Source organism: Apium graveolens, chromosome 11 (genome assembly GCF_009905375.1).
Source record: "Apium graveolens cultivar Ventura chromosome 11, ASM990537v1, whole genome shotgun sequence".
NCBI lineage: Eukaryota > Viridiplantae > Streptophyta > Magnoliopsida > Apiales > Apiaceae > Apium > Apium graveolens.
Window position 1 is genome coordinate 109,615,798 of NC_133657.1, and position 15,737 is coordinate 109,631,534.

General features: G+C 37.4%; 1 protein-coding gene across 1 annotated transcript in view; it reads right to left on the reverse strand.

Moving 5' to 3' along the window:
* Positions 1-2,141: 2,141 nt before the first annotated feature.
* Positions 2,142-15,737, reverse strand: part of LOC141695762 (uncharacterized) — a 31,989-nt gene continuing 18,393 nt past the window's right edge. The window contains exon 2 of the mRNA XM_074499982.1: positions 2,142-2,390. Within this exon, the coding sequence (XP_074356083.1) occupies positions 2,142-2,390 (249 nt within the window). The remainder of the gene's footprint in view (positions 2,391-15,737) is intronic.

Below are 15,737 nucleotides of genomic sequence, written 5' to 3' on the forward strand. Positions count from 1 at the left end.
TTAAGTTAGATTCTAAAGGGTACGCAACACACTTTAGTCTATCAACAACACTTTCAGAAATAAATGATTTAGTAGCTCCAGAATCCATTAACACCTCCAGAATCCATTAACACTTTGACTTTTACTGAATTTATAGCAAGCGTACCTACTACCATATTCGCATTCTGCACCGCATCTTTCATCGTCATATTAAACATCCGCGCCCTTGGCTGAAATGTTTGTGCTGGTGGAGGTGGTGGTCCAGCAATCCTAAGAACATTTGCCTTTTGTACAGGCTCCTTGCAATTCCTTGCAATATGGCCAACTTTCCCACACTTAAAACAAGTCATATTCGGCTTTCCCGAACCACTCGTGCATTCGGATGAATAATGTCCTTTGTGGTTTCACTTGAAACACGTCACGTTGAGCGTATTGCATCTTCCGGGATGCCTCTTTTCGCACGTCTTGCATTCCTGAATCTGGTGTCTATTGTCCTTTGCTGGCTAACCAGTTTTCTAAAAATGATTCTTTTGATTCCCATTTCTAGGCTTAAACTTCTGGAATTTCTGACTTGGACTTCCCATATTCTTTCCAAACTTCCCTCTAAACTTGGAACTTCCCTGATCTTGTTCTGAATCCTCAAACTTTCTTTTCTCTCCTTCACTTTCCCTTTTAGTTGCTTGTCTTTCTCCTTCTACGATCATAGCTTTATGTACCAAAGTAGCGTAAGTCCTTATCTCAAGAATAGCCACTTGACTATGTATCCATGGATTAAGTCCTTGTTGAAACCTTTTAGCTTTCTTTTCTTCTATATTCACATACTCGGGTACAAACCTTGCTAACTCTGAAAACTTTACTTCGTATTCAGCTACCATCATATTCTATTGCTTTAAATCCAAAAAACTCATTTCTAACTGATCTTGCATGTAACTTGGTAAGTATTTATCAAAAAACAACTCCATAAACTTCTCCCAAGATATAGCTTCTCCTTCAAGCGACGCCTTAGTAGATTCCCACCAGTAAATCTCCTCATCCTTAAGATAGTAACTTGCATACTATGCTTTCTTATCGTCCTTAACCTCCACTAACTCAAAGGCCTTCTCCATTTCTCTCAACCAGGACTGAGCTTTAATCGGATCTGGCAAACCTACAAACTCTGAGGATGAACGGATTAAAAATGTTTGAAATTCCCGACTCTAGGGGCTGAGGGTTGTTGCAAAATTTGGAAGAGTCGGTTCATCATAGGGCTGTCTTGGGTTTGCTCTTGATTTTGAGTTTGAGTTTCTTCTTCTTAGTGATTTGGTGAAGTGGCCATCTTATAAACCTAATGAGCAATTATTAGCAATATGATAGAATGGCATACATAACAATAAGGATTCTTTTAGGAATAGTTTTGCGGGTTTTAAGTTTTACACAGTTGCTCATGCAATCCTATTACTATATAATTCACTCACCAGTTAGGGTTCTTACATGACATAAGGTGTATTATGACAAAGATGTTTGAATATGGTCAATTGGAGAACAGGATATGCAAAACAGTTTATGAAACTTAAGATTCCTAAATATAGAAACAAGATGCATAAATAGATAATTTATGGAATTCATCGATTTCTTGCAAGATAACCAAGGTACATAGATAAATAGTTCAAGTACAATAAGTTATGGGAATAAGGTACAATAACATAGCAGGGTTAAACAGAGGAAAAACTGGAAAATATCCCCTAACTACCCCTAACTTCTATCCAGCTATTACTACAGCAACCAACACTAAGTTCTGAAATACAATACATCATGAAAAGAAAGAGAAATCCCGACATCTGACCAAGTAACCCAAAGCCTACCGGCGCTAAAAAGAAACAACAACCATAAAAACTACGGGCTCCACCAGATGTCCCGTCTGATCTCACAATATCACAAACCATAAAAATAAGAATCTCCCTCAACACTAACAGCATCCAACGAATAATCTTGTGAACCCTCCGGGCCTCGACATCAGCATCACTGGAAGATGGTCCCTCATCCAACCGCCTACGGGCAACCTGCTCCACCATCTCAGTACGAACTCACCACTCATTCTCCAGCACTGACGTCTGCTGCATAGACTCGCGTGTCAACCTATCTACCAATGATCTCAACTCGAGGATACGAGAGTACAAAAAGTCTCAGTCCTGATCTAGATTAACACCGACATGGGCAGGCATAGGTACAACAGGCTCTCGCTCAGGGGCTGGGGTCTCTGGTACCGGTCTTAGGGGAGAAACATGCATAGGGGCCTCACTGCTCTCAGATGGATCCTCCTCAGGGTCAGAACTAATATACAGAGGCTCCACTGATGGGGGTGGAATAGAGTCCACTGGGGAACCAGGTAACAAACTATCCAAAGAATCAGCATCACTACCACTACTAGGGTCCTGAGATGAAACATAAAACAATAGCCAAGAAAACAACATTAGGGTTAAATAAAACCTCCAACTGACTCAATGCCCTAACTTTATTTATCACCTTAACCTATTTATTTAACTTAGACTATACCTAATAGTCTGACTCAACTCTATGTGAGTCGAATACTCTCGCAATATAAATTACCCAAATACCTTTTATCCTAACTTGTCTCAGGGACTGGATCCTGTAGCTCTGATACCAACTTGTGACGCCCTCAATCATGGGATTAGAAAATGAGGACCCACACACCAATATACTAATACCATAACAGAAATATAATAAATCCCGATACTAACAGGATCTAAACAGGATAAAATATGAGACAAGATTACAACTACCAACCAGAAAATAATATTATTACAACCCAAAATATGAATAAATTCAAATTATTCGATTCCGAATTAGAATCGAGAGATAATCCAAAAGTATCTGATTTAGCTAATTCACTTCCCACCATCACTTGCTCACACAGCAACTACCTGATCTATCATCTAAAATCCCTCAACACGAGCGAGCGGTGCACCTAAGTCTGGCCATCTTCTTGCTTAGTTGCCATAGTTAGATCAAAGCAAATAAATGAGCAAAGACGCTCAGCAAGTAACTATATAGCAGTTCTAAATAACAAAATAAACAACATTAATGGAGGCATTCTATTTCTGAATAACACTAAACTAGGTGGCAATATTCTTTTAACGGCTAGGTAAAGGCATTGAAAAAGGTTCCGGACTTTCAAGATTCATAATTTGGGAGAAAGCCGACATTCATCACAATCAATAACGAGGTTCTCAGGGAGGTTCTTATTTCAAAGGGAGCAATCATTCAAGCTTAGAGAATCAATAAAAAAGTAAAGTGACATGGTTCTCGACCAAATCACATAACTTTAGAGAAGATACTACTCATTATGTTTCCTTTAATTAATTAAGCAAATTGCTTTATCAAAGATATACATTTTCTCTTTTATAAAATATTAAAGAACCCTTGATTGGAATATCCATCTTTTAAATATAATACGGGTGATCAGCCCGTACTGACCTCCATTCGGTCATTAAGGTACCTATGTCATTATTTCGGCCTTATAGTGGACTAGCCCCGCTAGCCTCTTATATGACTGGACTAGTCCCACTAGTCTCTTACGTCTTTAACCAATCTTCAAGGAATTCATTTGGAAAACCTTTGTGTTGGAATACAAGAATCTCCCTAAACACTAACAGCATCCAACGAATAATCTTGTGAACCCTCCGGGCCTCGGCATCAGCATCACTGGAAGATGGTTCCTCATCCAACCCCCTACGGGCAACCTGCTCCACATCTCAATACGAACTCTCCACTCATTCTCTAGCATTGACGTCTGCTGCCTAGTCTCGCATGTTAGCCTATTTACCAATGATCTCAACTCGAGGATACGAGAGTACACAAAGTCTCAGTCCTGATCTATCTTACCACCAACATGGGCAGGTACAACAGGCTCTCGCTCAGGGGTTGGGGTCTTTGGTACCAGTCTTAGGGGAGAAACATGCATATGGGCCTCACTGCTCTCAGATGGATCCTCCTCAGGGTCAGAACTAATATATAGAGGCTCCACTGATGGGGGTGGAATAGAGTCCACTGGGGAACATGCAACAAACTATCCTGAGAATCAGCATCATTACCACTACTAGGGTCCTGAGATGAAACATAAAACAATAACCAAGAAAACAGCATTAGGGTTAAATAAAACCTCCACTTGACTCAATGCCCTAACTTTATTTATCACCTTAACCTATTTATTTAACTTAGACTATACCTAATAGTCTGACTCAACTCTATATGAGTAGAATACTCTCGCAATATTAATTACCCAAATACCTTTTATCCTAACTTGTCTCAGGGACTAGATCCTGTAGCTCTGATACCAACTTGTGACGCCCTCAATCATGGGGTTAGGAAATGAGGACCCACACACCAATATACTAATACCATAATAGAAATATAATAAACCCCGATACTAACAAGATCTAAACAAGATAAAGTATGAGACAAGATTACAACTACCAACCAGAAAATAATAATATTACAACCCAAAATATGGATAAATTCAAATTATTCGATTCCGAATTAGAATTGAGAGATAATCCAAAAGTATCTGATTTAGCTAATTCACTTCCCACCATCACTTGCTCACACAAGAACTACCTAATCTGTCATCTAAAATCCCTCAACACGATAGGGACCGCCAGGAACGCTCTTGCGAGCGGTGCGCCTATGTCTGGCCATCTTCTTTCTTAATTTCCATGGTTAGATCAAAGTAAATAAATGAGCAAAGACGCTCAACAAGTAACTATATAGCAGTTCTAAATATCAAAATAAACAACGTTAACGGAGGCATTCTATTTCTGAATAACACTAAACTAGGTGGCAATATTCTTTTAACGTCTAGGTAAAGGCATTGAAAAAGGTTTCGGGCTTTCAAGATTCAAAGTTTGGGAGAAAGCCGACATTCATCACAATCAATAACGGGGTTCTTAGGGATGTTCTTATTTCAAAGGACTCAGTCATTCAAGCTTAGAGAATCAATAACAAAGTAAAGTGACAAGGTTCTCGACCAAATCTTATAACTTTAGAGAAGATACTACTCATTATATTTCCTTTAATTAATTAAGCAAATTGCTTTATCAATGATATACATTTCCTCTTTTATAAAATATTAAAGAACCCTTGATTGGAATATCCATCTTTTAAATATAATACGGGTGATCAGCCCGTACTGACCTCCATTCGGTGATTAAGGTACCTATGTCATTATTTCGGCCTTATAGTGGACTAGCCCCGCTAGCCTCTTATATGACTGGACTAGTCCCACTAGTCTCTTACGTCTTTAACCAATCTTCAAGGAATTCATTTGGAAAACCTTTGTGTTGGAATACAAGAAAGCTTATCTAATTTCAGTTTTAACATTACCGATAAGTGAAATCATTTGGACTCTTTCAAGTCGAAAGTCATTCTTAAGTTTAATTCAAGAATTCAAGGAAGGTGAACAAATCCAGAGTAAGAAGGGATCATAAGATAAAGATATTGATTAAATGTTAAAAGGGTGTATAAGGTCGCAATAAGAATAGTTCCAAAGGAACGATACACACAAGGCATAAGGGATTGTCAAGGAATCCTGATTAACAAGATATAACATATGAAATGCTCGTAAAGACTCTCTTTGAGTTAAGGGATCCAAAGTTATCAAAACACAAGGATAGGGTATACGTACTCGAGCAAGGGTTTACTATTAGGGTTGTCACAAGGATTGATAACAAGTTTATCACAAGGAACAATATCAGGGTTTTCATAAGAATCAATAACAAGTTTCACAAGAATCTTTACTCTATCATGGCATCAGCAATAATATTTATGTAATCAATTCATAATAGAAGGCAGAGTTACTTGCCTCAAAAATCTTTCCTTCTTAATGGAACTTGAGCTATTGTCACCTAAGATATCCTTCCCTTTACTAGCCTGAATGTCTCTGCTATTCAAATCTACAATACAAAATAGAACCCTAATTAACAACTTGATCGATTCCCGATATTTTTCAAAACGTCTAATTTCTACCCCATTCGCATTAGACACTTATCTTATATACACATGCATAACACGTAGCACATAATAATGTATACCTTTATACTCATTATATCACCGATTATCTCGATACTTTACACTTATCACATAATCACCGATTCATATAACCCAACATTAAATCAAACCGAACCTATACCTTATACAAACCTATATATTCACTTTTTGAGAATCGGGCATTATGTATTTGTAATTACATTTTTCCTTATATCACAATCACAATACGCAACTAACATCTCTGGCTGAAATGCCATAGCGTACATCACTTCACTTGCCATTTATGGAATTTGTACCTCTATTTCTGACTTCTCAAATTCCTTGATCAGTTCTTTGGATGAATTTAACAGACTCAATCTTTCCTTGCGGCTTAGCGCATCTGCTACAACATTTGCCTTTCCGGAATGATAACATAGCATACAATCGTTGTCTTTAATTAATTCTAACCATCTTCTTTGTCTCATGTTCAACTTCTTCTGGGTAAAGATGTATTTCAAGCTTTTATGATCCGTATAGATTTCACATTTCTCTCCATACAAATAGTGTCTCCAAATCTTAAGAGCAAACACAATTACTGCTAACTCCAAATCATGCATAGGATATTTTTGCTCGTGCGGCTTTAATTTCCTTGACGCATATTGTTAGGTAATGAATCACACACATAGAGGGGGTGAATGTGTTTTTCTGATTTTAGGCTTTTCTTGAAAGTTAACGGTTGAACAAAGTAAATTAAATCTTATATAGAAAAGTGTTCATGTAGAATCTAAACTTGAAAAAAATAAAAAACATCGATCTTCAAAACTCACTTAATTTTATATCAAAAATTAAGACTATTTTGCTATAAAATTTCTAAGCTCTTTGGTGTTAAAGAGCTCAGCTTCTTCTTGAGAGTGATACAAGAGATTTGATCTAAATTGGTACATCTAACTAAAGGACCAGTGTTGACTTTATAACTCAGTTAACTGCTGGTTTACACATTAGATAATAAACATGCTATTAGCTTTTCCAAACTGTCACTTGTCATTTCAATTTATAGAATAGCAAATCTTCCATTTCTGGCTTAGCATATCTTTAGCATCACGTGTTCCCTTTAATCTTCCTCTGTCAGTTAATCTTTGCCATTGATCTTGCACACTCTTCAAGCTACTTTTTGTAGACTTGTCAATCCAGCTGTTGGATTGTTTGTTGATTGTTTATCTTGGATATTGAAGTGATCTTCAATTCTGTACTTTGAGACTGTACCTCGAGATCTCCAGTTTGAATTAATAGAACACTTGACATCTCGATAAGTACATAGGCTTATCGAGATCTATAGCACTCCATATTGAGTTTGGCTTGTAGAGGTCTTCAGCTTGTCGAAATCTCTAGTTTTCACATCTTCACTTTGACTTATCGATAACTCAGAGTTCTCTACTGAATGTAGACTTGTCGATAACTCTAAGTTTTCTAGTGAAGGAATGACTTGTCGATATCTCCAATCTCCAGTTCTTTAATTTTGCTTATCGATATCTTCCTGAGTTCTCTAGTAGCTTTCCTGACTTCTCCACTCTGAATTCATTTATTTCTTCTATCCCGGTGGATATTTCTCATCCGTCGAGTAGTGATTGTATCCCGACGGATGTGCCTATCAGCAATCATCCGTCGACTAGCCAAACTACTATTCCGATGGATGTTCCTCATCCGTCGGTACTCTCTGCAACTTGAATGACTTCTCGATAAGCCATTTTGGAGTTCTCGAATGACTTCTCTATAACATTAAATCTGTGACTTGTAGAGATCTTGACTTAGAGTATTTTTCTCCAAACAGATTTATTCAACTCCAAGCTTCTTCAAAATTCTTCTGAGGCATGATTTCCTTGATCTGCTCCTTTGCATTTTTACAGACTTTAAGTGCAACAAGTACAAAATACAAATTTAGATAACAATACAACTTACTTAGGGTTGACAAATTGTCTTAGTCTTCTTAAAGTACCGGCATGTCTTTTACAATAATCTTCACCAATTTATGAGAAGATTGCTTAACACAAATTCATACATGTTAACAAGACTAACCCCAAGTTTAAAACTGATGGAGGATAAAATTAAAACATAAAGCTTGATAGAATTATAGTTTATACAACATAAGATTCACCAGGTTCCATGATTACAAGAGTCAGGTAAAAATAGTTTTTACATCTGCTTCTTCTCTAAGTTTATCCTTCAAGTGATTAAGAATTTCAAGTTCTTCTATGATGAGTGTTCCACTTAGAGCTTCCACAAGTTTTTGCCTTGCTGCCTTAGGATAACCCTGGTCCAGATACTCTAAGCTGAATCTTGAGAATCCACCAACTTTGATGTTTAGAAATCTACCATCTTTAGAAATTCTGCTCATTCCTTTTGCTTTCAATTCTTCTGATATTTTTATAAACATATCTATTTCTTCATCATGTATCCTTCTTCTTTCTTCAACTTCAGCCTTATCTCTTTTCTTTATTTCCTCTCTTTCAATCAACCATTCATCCAAAGATGATCTCCAAGTCCTTGTAACAGTGTCCTTGCCTTTTAACAAACTTAACACTCTCTTAATTTATGCAGGACTCAAAGATTCCATAAACTTTTTGTCTAGAAGAGTGAATGTACCATCCTTAAAATAAACTCTAACTTCTCTCAGAAAATACAACCCATATTTTAATAATTTCCTCAGCTGGATGTTGGAAATGGTCTTCATCTGAGGTGCACCAATTTAGAGGTAGAAAGTCAGATTCCTTAAAGCAATTATAGATGGCCCTTTCAGTGACTTCCATTTCCTTTGCAGGCTTGACTTTCTTAGGCTTTCTCCCAACATATTTGAGCTTGAATTTTAGTGAAGGTTTGGCTAAAGGTAGGATTGTCATTTCTTGAGATTTGTGTTGCTTGAGGTGATTGGAATTTTTAGGAAAGAGTTGGCAGTTTGTTTGTAAAGAAATTTTGTCTTAGATGTTTGCGAAGGTTTGATGTTAGAGATAATAATTTTGTGGGTTGAGCTAAGGTTTGAGATGGTTGTATTTGGATTTTTAGGGTTGTTTGAGTTCCTGAATCATAATGAGGTTTTCTGCTCTTCATCTCCCCTCTTCTCTTCTTCTCTTCATCTTTCTTGTCATCCTCCTTCTTCTTCTCTCCACCCTTGCTACCAGATGGCTTACTAGACTGACTCAGATTTGAGCCAGAAGGATTCTGATCACTCTTCTTGTGCTCATCATCATCTAAGTCATCATTGTAAAACTGAGTTTTGGGCAAGTTCACTTCTGCATTATCCAGATATCTCCTTAGTAGCTTTATCATTTCCATATAATCATGATTCTTGTTTTTCTTAGCTTTTAAGATGGTTCCTAGGGTCATGATAAGCTTCTCATTGCTCCTGAAACATTGTTTAGGGATATTGAAAAATCTGAATTGTTTGGTGGTTGGATAGATGTACGTTATACCCTTGCTTGGCTGTAGATATGCTTCAGGAAAGGCAGCTACATGAGCATCTTTCAGTGCAGTTAATAGCTTGGTATCTTCAAGAGTTATAGCTCTAACTTTGCTGATAAAGATATCTAACTCAGATGCCCTCCTTGAGGCAAGGCAATTGAGGGACACATGCATACATCTGTCTGTCCCTGAGTCATTTGCATTAACCACTATCCTATCTTCCAGAAAGTTGTCCTTGTTGATCTTTATCACTCTTATGAAATTGATTGTCTTATCCAGGGCCTTTTTATATGTGAAGTGATTGTTGTTGAGAGAAGCTTTTAAGGCATTGAGTAATTCTTCAAACTCTCTGCTCAAACTCGGTCCTTCAGCAGACCTAATAAGTCTCTCCTTGTCAAGATCAACTTCTTTAGCTTTCTTTCCAGCACCCTGAACTTGATGTTGAGATGACCTTGATTGTGCCAACCTAGCCTCTATATCCCCCTTAGTCTTGTTGGCAGGCATGAGAAGGGGAGTAGGGATTTCAGGCCTTACTTGTTCAGGCAAAGAAGGTAGTGGTATGTTGAGTTTACCCATGATGGCTCCTAAAGCTATAGAAGTCTGCATTTGAAGATGTTTATGGGAATCCACCAGAGTTTGGATATCTGTTTCTTGGCTCTTGACAAGAGATGTCAAAGCCTCAACTTGTGCAGTGAGAGACGAGTTGGAGTCTTGCAATGTTGTGACTTGACCCTGTAGAGACTGAATTTACAAATTTGTTGAAGTGGATCTAGGCTGATAAGAGCTGCTAGATGTGCCAAAGTGTTCTTCTATAGCCTCTTTGATCCCTTCCACTAGCAAAGTTGAGGGCTTATATCTGCTCTGGTGAAGTTGATCCAGCTGGACCCTGGTCTCATTTGAGTGAGTAATTTGTTTCTGGATCACTTCATGGAGATTGGTGAAGGATAGTTTGAGGTTTTTGACTTCCATCTCAATAGAGGCAAGATCCATCCTAGCCATTTGCTCAAAAAAATGGTTGAATTTTGAAGAGATATTCTCTTGAGATGGTATGATCATGTCCATTTTCCCATTCACTAGTTTCCTGATTCTGTCTTCATGGCCATTGAGTATGATTTCAAGAGCCTTACCAAACAGATGAAATGCTTTGAGCTAAGCTTTATATACATCTGTAATGGCATCATAGACAGCTTCTGGACTCAAGTCTTTTGCATTGCTTCCCATAATAGTAATATACTCTTCTCTAAATCTAGTCAGAACTTGATTCATCTCTAAGGCAAAGTCCTCAAACAGCCATGCATCCACATTCCCATCTGGCTCAGCATCTTTGACAATTTTCTCCTTTTGCATCTCAACCTCTTCATTAAAAGCAAGCATGATGGCTTGATAATCTTGGTTGCTCATGTCTGAAGTCAGAAGATGTTGTGAGATGTTGGCTAGTCCAGAGATCTTCTCTACTAGTAGATCATCTACAGAGGTTGTTGAGAGGCAGATTCTTGTAGCCACTGAGTGAGTATGTGAGGTTGAGAGGTGGATGGTTCATCAGAAACTCCTGTGATTGAGATCACAGTTTGACTCACAGATTGCTCTGTGGTTTTGACAATGTGTTGTCCTTCACATGTAGTGGGAACCTCCAATTAAATTGGAGGGGATTTGACTGGGTTACTGTCATGTAAACCAGCCTCAAATCCTTGTATGTCTTGCAACACACTGACACTTGAATGTGCTATGCTTGCCTCCCCTATGACAGGATCATGGGCAAGTGTACTCCTAGCTTCAACTGCAGAGACAATTTCAGCTAGGGTTGTGAGGGGAGTTGTTCCTACATAAGGAACTCCCAATTGAATTGGAGAGGATTTAGATAGCTTCCCCTCAGGAGTACTACCCTCAAACCTTGCAGTCTGTGAAGACTGTTTTGCACATGAAGGTGCATTAGAGGTATTCATAGGGTCTTCAGTAAAGACTGATGAAACCCCCATATTTGTGATGGTGTCATCAAGTTCTACCCCTGCATGTAGCCTCTCACCATCTAAATGAGGTGTCTGGGTGGTGAACAAAGCTTCTTGAGCTAAGTCACTTGATTTTTGGTGCACTTGAGAAATGGATTCAAGTGGAATTGGAATAGAAGAAATATTAGATAGAAGAGATTGTTGCTCAGTTGTGAGTGTTGGCAGCTCCCCCTGAATAGATGAGGGAGCTTCAAGGGATGTGCTCTCACAATATGTGTCTTCCTTATTTCTCCTACCATACACTTGAATTGCTTCTTGTGCAGGCTGTGCAGACTCAATCTGGTTATTTTTACAACTGCATCATGTTGGGAGGATGTAGAGGAGGATAGAGTAGTCAGCTCAGTTTATTTACTTCTTTTGGATCTTTTGACTAGAGGTGGTTCTCTTTCAGCTCTCTCCTCACCACTCTCAGTTATCACAGCTAGGTTTATCCCCTTTTCTCTTCTTTTTAATGACCTCACCTTTTTGAGAAGATGAGGTAGTTGGTTTCCTAGCTTCTAAAGGTTGTGAAAGAATGGTTGCAGCTTGGGAAGATCCTTGTTGGTGATCATGTGTTTGTACTTCCATAGGTTTAGGAATCATAGTTGTACTAGATTGTGCATTAGATCTCATGTCAAGCATAGGATAAGGATAAGTCCTTAATCTCTCCAACATAAATGGAGTGGTTTTCAGAATTACATTCACCTTATTCTTTGTAGTAAGTGAGCCAAATATTATTTTGGATACTTGCTTACAGTTGACTATTTTAGTACTATCTATACCATTCAGTAGGTGTATTTCAGCTACTTTATTATTTAAAGTGGACATAATAAATCTAGGAAAGAAAATTTCCTTACCTCTAGCTGTTAGAGGCATTATCAGCCTGGTTGCAAGTTCTTCCAGGATCAGCAGACCAACATTCAGGTGTCTGTTGTGGGCAATTGAATACACCAGCTTTTGCACAACACTTGAGATATTGTCATATCCTATTTTTCTGCAAGTAAAGGCCCTTACTACAGAGTCAAAGATGAATGACCACTCCTTCCTTAGATTGGTCTTGTTTAAGCTTGACAGGTTGATTCTCCCACCATAATTGATGAAGCCCATGAACTCAGTCTGCTCATCAGGAGTTGGTACCTCCACCAGATTCTCAGTTGATAGCCCCAAAGCTCTATTCACATCTTGGTCATTGAATTCTATTCGTTGGCCTCCAATTATGCATGTCACCACCATAGAGAGAGAGTTGTTGTTAACATCAGTCCTCACTACAACTGTAGTTCAGAATTTATGCAGCATATCTAGATATAGTACTGGATTTACAGTCAAAGCACCTGCAAGATAGGATTCAGACAGCAGCTTCACAAACCCCTTGAAACTATCAGGAGCTTGGTTTGCATCAGTGAAAGAAAGATAGTTGGTTCCTTTCTTTGGGATAGATGTCCTAGCAACATTTTGGGCCATTGTTGATTGATGAGAATGAATGGGTAAGAAAATTTTTTGAGAAAGGATGAAAAACGAGAGAGAAAACGGTTTCAGATTGAAAGCTAGGTAACTTTAGATCTCGAAAGCTGTAATTAAGAGTATGTATCGAGAAGTCTGGGTATTTATAGTAAAAGAAGATGACTTGTCGAGAATTCAAAATAGACATTTGGAGTTTGTCTATCGAGAAGTCATTTTGAGAAGTGAAGTACATGTCGAGAATTCATTTTAAATTACTCTTATAGAGAACTCAAACTTGACTTATCGAAATGTCAAATAAATACCCAGTTTGTCCAAAAAGTGGAGTGAACTAATTCTAACTTTTATTTGAATAAATTCAAAATAAAATTAGAATAAATTTTCAAAAAATATTTTACCAAAATAATTTATCAACTTAAATTATCTCAGTTCCGAGTTATTGATAAGTCAAAAATTGTACTTGTAGAGAACTCCGTGAATGAACACTACTAGAAAACTCTACACGGACTTATCGATAAGTCATTTTAAGCCTATCGAGAAGTCACTCAAGAAGTCTGTAAATTGACTTATCGAGGACTCGCTCGAGAAGTCCTAAAATGACTTGTCGAGAAGTCAATTTATACTTATCGAGAACTCAGTTCTTTAAATACTTTTGGTTATTATAATTTTGCCTTGTGTTAATTTTACATATTAAGAATGTTAATTAACAGCTGAGCAGTTTACTTAGAATTTGAAAAGTTCCAAGTTAATTGAATTTGAAAAACAAATATACAGAGATTTCTAAAATATTTATAATTCATATTTCAGTTAATTTCCAATTTAATCAAATTAATTTTGATTTACTGGAGATTAATCTGCTGCAAAATATTAGCTGAGTTCTTTCCTTAGGATGAAGAATTAAGCAATCCAATTTCACTTACAAATCTACTTGAGCTTCTTAGCTCCTTAACTACAATACAAAGGTTTAGTAAAAATGACAGCTAATTATTTTTTTGTTGGTACAAAACCGAGCTTAATGCTATAACATGATACAGGTCTTTGAAAGACAAAATTGACACCTTCCACTGGAACTCTTTTTGTCAGCCCTCCATCTAGCAAAATCTGTACCTGTGAGACTTAACAGCTCCAAAATTGATTCCCTTGGGATATCATAATCCCAAGTTGAGCTTCCTTCCAGTATCTGAAGACCCTCTTTCTCCCCCTAAGGTTTCGCAATCAAACTCAGGTATATGAGATGAGCTTCCATTTCCATGATTTTCTTATTGAGTAGTTTCTTTATTTCCTTAGTCTGACAGATTTCACAAACTTCAACTTGAGCAAGCTCCATCTTAGGCATGTCTCTTACCAACTCCTTTTTGACAAGGTGTTAATTTTCTTGAAAATCAAGTGAGACAGATTTTTAAGCCAGAGCTTGTTTATTTCTCCTGATACCTTGGTGTAGAAGTAACAAATACCATCCTTATTTGTTGAGTCAAAATCTTCAACAAACAAGCTTCCTTTCCTTGTTCCTTTTAGAGCAACTTCACCAGTTTTCTTGCTGATAACAGTGCATTCTTCTTGTTGAATAAGACTTGAGACCATTGTCTACAATATGCTAATTCTGAAAAGACTCACTTCAAGATCAGCTACCAATGCTACATCATTTAAAGGCAACATTTTTAGAACAATCTTGCCATATCCCATTTTGAATCCTTTGTTGTTATCTCCAAAGATCACCAATGGGCCAGCTTTCTCCTCAAACTGTGATAGCAGGGCTTTACCACCAGTCATATGCCTGTAATATCCATTGTCTATGATCCAGATGATTTCTTCACTTGCCCTGCACACAATGAGTCTTAAGTGTGTTTGGAAACCCCAGCAGTGTTGGGTAGTTTCTTCTTGTTAACTTGTTCAGTAGAAGTAGAATGAGTTATTTTAGAAGAAACGGAATTCAATGACTGTTGTGCATGTTTTCCTTCTGATGTGGACTCATTTCTTGATTCTTTAAGGTCTACTCTCAGTTTGTGGCAACTCTTCATTACCTTCATGTTGCAAGGGATGCAGTCAAACTTGTTACAGAATGAATAGGGATCATTTGAATTTGCTTCATTGTATTTGCAAGTTACTTCAGCTGGCTTGCTAACAACCTTTTTACAAAGGTGAGTTAGATGATTAGAAGAGCCACATTTTCACACTTCTTTCTAGGAGCATTTGCAACATAAGCAAAATTATTGCTTTTGTTTATCCCTATTTTCTCATTTCTATTTTTCTTTCTCTTTCTTGCATCTTCAGTTTTGGTTTCTTGAACAGGAGTCTTGGGACTTTGTTTGTTCATGAGCTTCTCTTCAGTATTGGAAGCTGAACTGATTCTTCGGTTTTCTTCTCTTTATCTTCATCAATAATTTATTTCTTGATAATCAATTCTTCTTTACTGAAGTTGACTACACATGCTTTGAATATAGGTGCATTAACCTCTTTCAAAAAGGTTGGAACATTCTCAATCTTCTTTGCTTTCCCTTTGTCACCTACAGTTTTCTTTTTGTCACTCATGTCATCATAGTCAAGGCCAATAGCAATGTTTGTACATGGCTTATTCTTCTCATGATACTGTATGACCAGTTCAGATGCATTTCTGAAAGATTTCATCTTTAGTTCATTCTTTTCTAGCTTTTCCCTTAACACTGCTTCAATTTTATTTGCACACTTGAGCTTGTTCTTGACATAAGCATTTTCTTGTTTTAAATCTTCAAGCTCAACTAGCAACAATTCAGTTTCTTACTTCTCACTCTCGAGTTTCTTATTTATCTTTGTTAATCTGCTAACTTCTTCATTAGCAGCAACCATGCTTGTGTGAATGTGAAA